The 9,080-nt window shown below is 37.3% G+C and overlaps 1 protein-coding gene across 1 annotated transcript in view; it reads right to left on the reverse strand.

The window, feature by feature from the left end:
- Nucleotides 1-9,080, reverse strand: part of LOC107099135 (semaphorin-3A-like) — a 71,535-nt gene that overhangs the window by 33,324 nt on the left and 29,131 nt on the right. Inside the window, exons 2-4 of the mRNA XM_015397138.1 lie at nt 5,776-5,930; nt 948-1,010; nt 314-433 (exon numbers count right to left, since the gene is read on the reverse strand). Coding sequence (XP_015252624.1) covers nt 314-433; nt 948-1,010; nt 5,776-5,930 — 338 coding nt within the window. The remainder of the gene's footprint in view (nt 1-313; nt 434-947; nt 1,011-5,775; nt 5,931-9,080) is intronic.

The raw sequence follows: 9,080 nt of genomic DNA on the forward strand, positions 1-9,080 counted from the left end.
ATATATATATATATGGTTAACTATAACAGCCTAAGAACCAAACAGGTTTATTTACAGTAACTTTAAGGGTTCTATTTGCTCTTGACTTGAAAATATGTACATAACATATTGACAAAGTCATAGTGAACTATCACTTACATAAATATACCATAAACGTGTGCAAATGTCAATGTGAGGTATTAATTAAAATAATATTATGCACAGGTATACTCCTCCTTGTCATTTTAACTTTCTAAGCAGCATATTAAGTGATCAATGTCTAAGTCTGAGTTTAATGTAGTTTTTTAAATGTATGTGTTTCTGCATTTCTTACCTGGTGGAAGATGCTGGTGGCAATGAAAGCACAGCGGGGATTAAAGGCCCCGGTTCCACAAACATACAGGTGAGTCTGATTAAAAGGCTGCAGAACTCGCAGGAAGTTTGCACACTCCAGCTGTTCACGGAAAAAAACAGAGAACAAATAATTAAAGCAATGTGAAAACCTGTTTTCAGTTTCAAGCAACACATGAAACATTTGAATAACAATCTGTCTTCCTAAATGTGATGATTTGTTCTTCCCTGAATCTTGATTCCCCTACCAGCATTCAGAGTTTTTGTTTGTTTACAGTTCCTAAATGAATTGGATTCAATCAGCTTCACTTCCGCAGTAGATCATAATCTATCATGCGACTGTTTTGGGTTATTGTTGCAGAACATTTCAGGCAGGTCTTGTTTGGCAGTATCGCATTGCAACATGCAGTGAAAAATAAAATAAAAAAGCTGAATAGGCCTGATCTGTCAGTTGGAGATTTTTATCTGTGCAGCATTCTGACTGACAACACGTCCATAGATTATCTAAATGATGGTTAACTCAACTCCATTCAAGGCAAAACACTAGTTCCTATTTAGCTTGCTGCTGTTTTTGTTTAATCATGTGTGTCGGTATCTGTGAGTGAGCCTTGAATCACCTCTGAATCTTTTCCAGCCATGAGGCATTCTTGGACACGGTCCGGACTGGCTGGCCAGTAAAGCTACAGAGAAAGAGAAAGAGCAAAGAAAGGACAAAGAGTGAGAGATAGACATTTAAAAATTTGTTGTGGTTTTTTTTTTTTTTTTTTTTTTTACTCTGCCTTCGTTTCTCCTCACTCTACTTTTCTGATAAACAGCAATTGGAAGCAGCAGGTGCTCAGAAAGGCCGCCAGGAAGGGAGAGCCAACAGCACATGACTAATCTGGATGAAGTCTAAGCAGAGCAACAGCTTCAGGGAGGAGAAAAATAAAAACCAACTGGCAAGCATTGATGAGTCCTGATAATGGGCCAAACTGTCAGGGCAGGAGGGACGGTGACAGCATGACTAATCTACAATTTGACTGCACCTGCAGAACGAATTGGGTGTTTCTTATTGACCAGCAGACAATGAGAAGTACCCAGTAAGCCCAAAATGTAGATCTGTACCTGATGCTTTTTTTTATAGATTTATTTCTTTAACACAAAAAAAAACAGGCTCTACCACCACTTTCACTTAGCATTCAAGCTCTTAAGCACTTGGACTTGTGAGAAATATTTTTGAAGGTATAAACAACTTCTAAAACTGTCAATGTCCCTTGAAATATTTTACATTTTTCCATAATGTAAACAAAAAAAATAAATAAATGTGAGTATTGATGTAATAAATCTAAGACAGAAGGAGGTGCACGCTTTTCAGATTTTTATTTTTCAGTACTTTGAGAAACCTTTCAGCTTTTAGTTTTTTTTACAAAAAAAAATAAAAGCCAGTGAGATGTGATGGATGGTGTCTGCGAATAACTATTTTAATGTCTTGCACCTGAAATAATTCAGGACTGAGCTCTGACACACGAATCCTCTTCAGTCATTAAATCGACTGTGTTTGCAGCATTGTTGTCCCACTAAAAGGACAACACCTCATTTTAATGTCCTCTTCGGATTCATTTCTAGGATTTCCATGTAATTAGCTCCTATTATATTCCCATAACTAATGGCTCTCAACCTGAACAGAATCTCTGCAACTCCTCCAGATCCATAATTTAGCTTCTGATTGCTCCTTTCTTAAAAGCTATTGTTGATTAGTCTGTTAATGTGGGTGTGCTAATAGGTTAGTTGTTATGTTTTCGAGGTTTTATAACCAGACTCCACTTTACACTTCCTCACTTTACTGATGTTCTCCAACCAGCCTTGGGGGCCTTTGAGGGTATCAAAGTGAAAGGTGACTTCAGCAAACACCTCACAAAAATGCACAGTCTGGTCAAATTTTAATGTTTTTCCCACTTTACAATGTTGATCCATAAAAGTTCCCTGTAGCTGAATGAAATATAAGACTTTTTGTCTCTGTTGAAGTGTGTTTGTGTGAGTGTGAGTGGGGAGGTAAAGGATGAGCTCACCTTGTGTTCAGGTAAGACTATCATCCATGAAAAATGTACTTATAACATTGACATTTTCTAACCTCACCACTAATACAATCAAAACACCCTAATCAAATTAAATGTCACATTTTTCTGCATTAGAATTTAATCTGTGTAAATAATAAAAAGTGATATTTTTTCCCACCCTTTTGGTTCAAATGAAAACAGAGAGGAAATAATTGAGCTCGAGAAAAAACTGCAGGTCAGAGAGAAAGAGGTGAAGCTCTTCCTCCCAATGGCAGCTACATGACTAATAAAGCTATTTCCCTTTCTCAGTCATTCCCTTAGAGACCAGAGTCATGAGGCTGAGTGGTAAGTGATATGTATCACTGCATACCACAGAAATGGCTAAAGCTGCCCTTAAAAAAACAAGAAGCAAACAATTTCTCTTTGAAGAAACAATTAAAAATCACAGCTCTAAAACTCTCATATTTATTGGCATTAATTAATATAAAGAGGCACCTGACCTCATGGTTAGCCTAAACACAACGCGACAGAGAGTCAGTTCTCCATGTAGAATATGTCATATATATTTAAAGAAAGTCATTAGTGACAAATACTGGTGGTTTTAGGAAACAATTTCAGAAGGTCCCGTAATGGTTCCCCGATGCAGTCATCCCCGCAGAGCCCGCTGCGGAGCCAAGATGATCAGATTAGATTAGTGACCGCACTCGGCCTAATCTCCAGTACCACACACTGACAGGAACATGGACCACCGCTGGAAGGGTACCACCAGGTGAAAGCTGTGGTTAATGGGAATTTATCCCACAGTGCAAAGCATGCTGGTTGTCATCTCAAACCCCATGCTGGAAGAGTGAAACCTAATAAATCAAAAAAAAGGTGCTGAAAATGTTTAAAGTTTAGAGGAGAAACAAAAGAAGGGACCACGATTAAAGGAGGAGTCTGAAAACAAAGAGCCACAAAAACACAATGAAACCCGTGGTGACCTTTTCTGTGTAATGGAGGCTGCCAGCTGTAGACTCTCACAAAAATAATGCCTTGAGGTTTTTTTTTCCGCTGTTTTATTTATTTATTTTTTTATTGTAGCCTCATCGAAGTATGACGTCTCTAAAGGCGACAGCTAACATTCGGCTCCCCGCCTTGGGCTGAGACGAACTGGAGGCATCAGTTACGTGTCAATCTGTTTGTCAAAATGTGTTTTATCATTTGCTTACAGTGCAAACATACAGTATTTAAATAAAACACTAAACATTTTAATCAGCTTTGGAATCCAGCAGAAGAAACTAACAGAAAGTTGATATTTTCACCATAATAACTGTACTTGGCATAAAAAGGTTTAAACAGCCTATAATTACTATCTGTGGAAATGTGATAAATGTGAAATCCACATAAAGCTGATTGTGGGTTAAATCTATCTCTCCTTTCAGTGGCAGTGTGCCTGGCACAGTGGGTGGCTGGCTGGAATAACCGGTGGCAGTCTGTCCGTTTCAGGAGCTGTTTGTCTGCTTGCCTACCTGTTTGGCTCTCTGACGGCTTGCGTGCACCGCTGACTGATGAGGATATTGATTTGATCCGACAGGTCATGGTTATGAAAAGGCAGCACTGCCGCTGTCCTTGCTGTGACCCTGAACTCAGTCAGCCATTAACGTGTCTGTCTGGCAATTCGGATGTGGTGTTGGACCTGAGGTGTGAAACAGGATACTCTATACCTAAAATCTTCAACTTCATCGTTCTTTCAAACAGCTCCCTCCCCCGCATACATTTATGACCTATGAATATGAGATTCTCTCAGCCGATTCTGAATGTGATGCTGTGTGAGAGTATGATTGTTATCCACATCAATGCCTGATGAGTTTATTGCACCGGCGCCTGCAGCATGGGAACAAGATCAGCTGGTTTTTAAAAGAGAACGCTTCTTGCCTCAGGGATTCGGGCTCTGTAGGTAAAATTATTTACAAAACAGAGATTTTCTGATGCACATGTACGTCTTTTCATATTCAAATAGATTTTTTATAACAAAATGAAAAAAAAAAACATAGTTTCTGGTGTGTCAGTGCGGTTTTAATACCTCACATTAATAAAGGTGTGAGGCAGGGACCAACTGGCGGATTTCCTAACAGTTAAAACACTGGCTGGTTCATCATCTCTTTAGGTAACTTTCATAGCCGGACATATTTAGACTTTGGCCGAGCAGTTGTCTCATTTTGGTTCATCTACCAGGTCCAGTTCTTTTAACTTATGGGCAATTTCTGATTCCATCTCTATCCTGGACTCTGTACTATGGATTTTTTTTGTCAAGGAATATTTAAAAACTCAGAGTAAGCTTATAAAAGGCAGCCTTTTATCATTTCAGGTTCTTCACACTGACCTGCTGCTACATTCAGAATTGATTTGAAAATAACATTGCTCTGTATAAAGCAGTGCGTGATAAGAAATACTCATCTGTCTGATCCCCCAACCTAATATCCAGTTTCTCATTTTCTCTCTTTACAAAATCTTAATTTCTTGGTTATTCTTCACGTAAAACGGGTCTCAGATGCAGATCAAGGCTTTCAGGTTATGCCCCCCAAACCTCCTCCACTGTGTATGACTTAGTTTTATAAAAAAAATATGATAAGAAAGAAAAATATGCTTTTACTTTTGTCAATTGTTTAACAATGTAAATTTTATATTTTTGATATTTTATTTTGTACAGGATTTAAAAAAGGAAGAATGGAGACACATATGAAATGACAGTAATGAGAAAGTAGAGGAAATTAGGAATTTAGAGTTGAGCCTAAAAGTAAACTGTGGCTTGATTAGAGTCAATTATGTTGGTTTTGCTTTTTGATTTAGCACAGTTACAGAATTCAAATTGCCAGTTTTTATTTAGACAAGTCAAAAAAAAAGTCAAAGTTAAAGTTAACGATTTAATGAGCATGGTTGATGGAGTAACATATCTGAAAGCTATAGAAATATGATGCAGGGAAGGTGCTTCAAATTCGCTAAGAGGAAATCACAAAAAAATATATGAGTTAGTCCCCAAAGAACATAACTTGGTTATCAGTGAATTGGAGTAAACAAGCTGAGCTTTAAATTGTCCACAGCAAAACCAGATTAAATATGCATATGGCTTTAAATGCTTTTATTATGAATCTTTAAAATTCTACAGAAGCATTTTAAATGCCTACAACAGTTTTTAAAGTAGTATAAGTCAAGAAAGAAGATTTTTTTTTTAAAGTCAGTTCTTAAATTGATTTTTCAATAGCTTTTATCCGTTGTTTTGCTCACTACAACACAATAATCATCCACTATACTATCAAATTTATTAATAAATATCTTTATATTTGTGCATGTGTGCTGAGTCAAGCAGATGAGTTGGTTAAGGTTTCTTCCTTTGCATGGTGTTGACATGCGTATGTACTCCATGTCCTACCTTCCGTGGGTTCTGTGTTATGTCATCCAGACTTGTGGAGAGAAGATTATCTTTCATGGCCACATAAAGACGCCTCCTGTCTTCATCCGGCAGCAGGGACTGGAGGTCTCCTGCATCCAGTGGCAGTGTTAGCAGCCGGCCGTTCTGAATGAGCTCTGAGAGAAAGAAGAGGAAAACAAATGTAACATAAGACTTACATGGAAACCAGAACATCTTGGGAAATGTATTTAACACCCAAAGCTCTGGAGATCAATGGATGCATTTTTTTTTTTTTTTTTTACGGTTAATGGCACAAAACATTTTTTTCTCTAGGCTTTAAAAGTTATTATCTCTGTCCAAATAAGGGTACATTTTGCAGTTTAGCTTTTAGAAAGTTAACAATGGTGAAGATAATGCTAAGTTAAAACAAATAGGATAATAACTTGCTGTCACCCAAGAAAAGAAAATGGAAATAAATATATCTAAAGTAGAGGTGCAATGAGAAATATTTAGTTTTTTGCTTGGCCTGCCCTGAGCAGCTACTAACAATCAGACACTAAAAAATCAGGCATTTTTGTTCATACCACCAACTGTATCCCTCTTCAGTGTTGAAGCTCTTACTGAAGAAAGGGTCAAGGTCAGCTATTTTCATAATTAGTTAGGAAGCAGAGTAAACTGTAAGACAGGAAACTACATCCCACTTTCATCAAGATGGAATAAAAGATGAGTTTTATTAAGCTGTTTACAGCTTTTTATAATCTCAGGAGCTTTTATCTTTTTGTGTACAGACTGCTGTAGACTGTTAATGGGAATTGTGCTGATTGCACTAATCCCTTGTATAAGACATTAAAAAGTCAGCCATTTAAATCAAACTTTAGAATAACAATAAACCATATATTAAAAAAGTGTTTCCTTGATTTATTTTTTGATTACTTCTGCGTCTAATTTAAATTATAAATGAAGGAATGTGTTAAACAGGAAGACTAGAGAATCAAAATCTTGACTGCTAATCCTGTTAATGAACATTTTTAAGAAGAAATTAGTGTCAGCAAAAATAAGTATTAATGTGTCAAAGCTTTTAAATTTCCAAACATCAGAAAACATTCAGAAAACTTCTGATCAGTGCGTTTCTATGCTTAATTATCTGAAAAGATCTAAATTAAAAAATGGTCAAAGAAGTTGTGCAAAACAATAAGCAACTATGACGCATTTTATTGTTTTAAAAATGATCAGATAAACAGAACGACTTCAACTTTCCCACACATTCAGTTTCTCTGAGATGCTCATCTCCCTGTTTTTTTTTTTTTCCAGCTTCATTTTTTTTTTATCAGGCTGGACTCTAAACAAAACAGCTGAAATGTAACTTTTACGAACACACACCTGACCACACCATCTAGACATGGTGTGCGATAACAGATTCTGAAATCGAAAATGATGAAGGCACCGATGCAATGCAATGCAATGATGAATTTTTTAAAAATTCATTACTGTCTTGCACTATGTAAACTATGAGAACTATGACGAGGATGATTGTTTGATATCTGAGCAAGGACACAATTTGCACAGCCGCCTGTTTTGTGTTAGACCTCGCATTGTGATGAACTGATTTATCTAGACTGATTTACTTCAGCGAATTAAAGTTGGCATCAAGAGCAAAAAGGTATCAGTTATAAGAGTGGGGGACATTGGCAGCTCCACATAGCACCCACGGTTACAGCCGGCTTATGAAACATGTTTGTCTAAGGAAAAAATTTATGACTTAGATGCGTTGAGATGGTAATTTCCACTGAACTACACTCCCTTTTTTTCATTATGACTCATTAAACCTAAAGAGACAAGATAGGAAAGTTGATGTGCTTAAATAAAGCTATTTCTGCTTTGTGTGCTGGTGCATATAGGCTCCAGCAGCTGATTCCACATGCATTGCTGCTCAGAGCTCATAACCTCTTAACTTCATGATTTATCACCTTCCAAAGCAGCAGTGAGCTCAGCTCATTTTTGTTTAAAAAATTAGGTTTAGTTTTGGGCTCTCCAGACGGTGGGCAGTCATGTGGTGCCTGTTCCTCTGCAGTGATGGATAACACCTCTGAAACACAGTTTGTTTCATCAGACTGGTAAATCTGAGCTGACACTGTGCTCTGAAGTGCATCATGCATAATATAATTAAGTTAATCTCCTTTAATATATCACAACAGACTGAAGTTTTGGCAAGAGTAGTTTCTTTGAAATGTTAAACTCTGGAGCTGTTTGACTAAAATTATACACGAGGCGACTTCAAACTGGATATAGAAAATAATTCAAGGTTATAAGGAAATTACTTTTTATGTTTTTACAGTGAGGAACGTTAAAGGCAATATATTCATAAACATGTAACAGGTAGGAGCTCAGAAGGAAAAGAAACTGTTATATTACACCAAATTCCTCAGTGATCCTATAGTTGCTGTATCTGCTCTTCATTGTAGTGCATTATATTGCTCTGTGCTGCAGTGTATACTCCTTATGAAACATAAAAAAAACTTTGAGGATAAGGAAACAGTAAAGAGAAAGAAAAGAAATCTTACAGACACCAAAAGAAGTGGGAAGCTGGTGGTGGAGGAGCAAAAAGTGATGACACACTGAGAATAACATGCAGGGATAGATATAGACATGCCAAGCTGCTAAGATTGGGGTGAGAGAGGGGTCAGAGGCAACTGGAGCATATTTCCAGCATCTAAACAGATCATCCATTTCTTCAGGTGGCAGCAGGATATTTACATTGCCCTCATACCTACTAACCATGAGGATGAATGTGAAAGGCAGCTCAAATGCCTCCTGTAATGTCACACAAAAGTCATTATTTCAATGACTTGGAGGCACTTCTACTTTTTCTTTTTGTTTGTCACAATTAAAATGTTTTAGATCATCAAACTAATATTAACATCAGACATAGTAAGTGTAATAAAGAGGGCCAACTTTGTTTGAGCTGGGGTTTTTGGTTCCTTGAAACATGAAATAAACCTTTAAAAATGTATTTCTTTAAATTTAATTAGGCTATATGTCCCTGATATCACAATTTCTTTCTTTAGTTCTTTATTGTTGACTTAACAACAATAACCTATATTCAGAAAGAATACATAACGCTAAAATGAAATGTCCTGCAATGGACTGGTGACCTGTCCAGGGTGTACCCCGCCTCTCGCCCATTGACTGGTGTAGCACCAGCACCCCTCGCGACCCCATTCGGGACAAGCGTGTAAGAAAATGGATGGATGGATGGATGGATGGATGGATGGATGGATGGATGGATGGATGGATGGATGGATGGATGGATGGATGGATGGATGGAT

This window comes from Cyprinodon variegatus, unplaced genomic scaffold, assembly GCF_000732505.1.
Source record: "Cyprinodon variegatus isolate N-32 unplaced genomic scaffold, C_variegatus-1.0 Scaffold839, whole genome shotgun sequence".
NCBI lineage: Eukaryota > Metazoa > Chordata > Actinopteri > Cyprinodontiformes > Cyprinodontidae > Cyprinodon > Cyprinodon variegatus.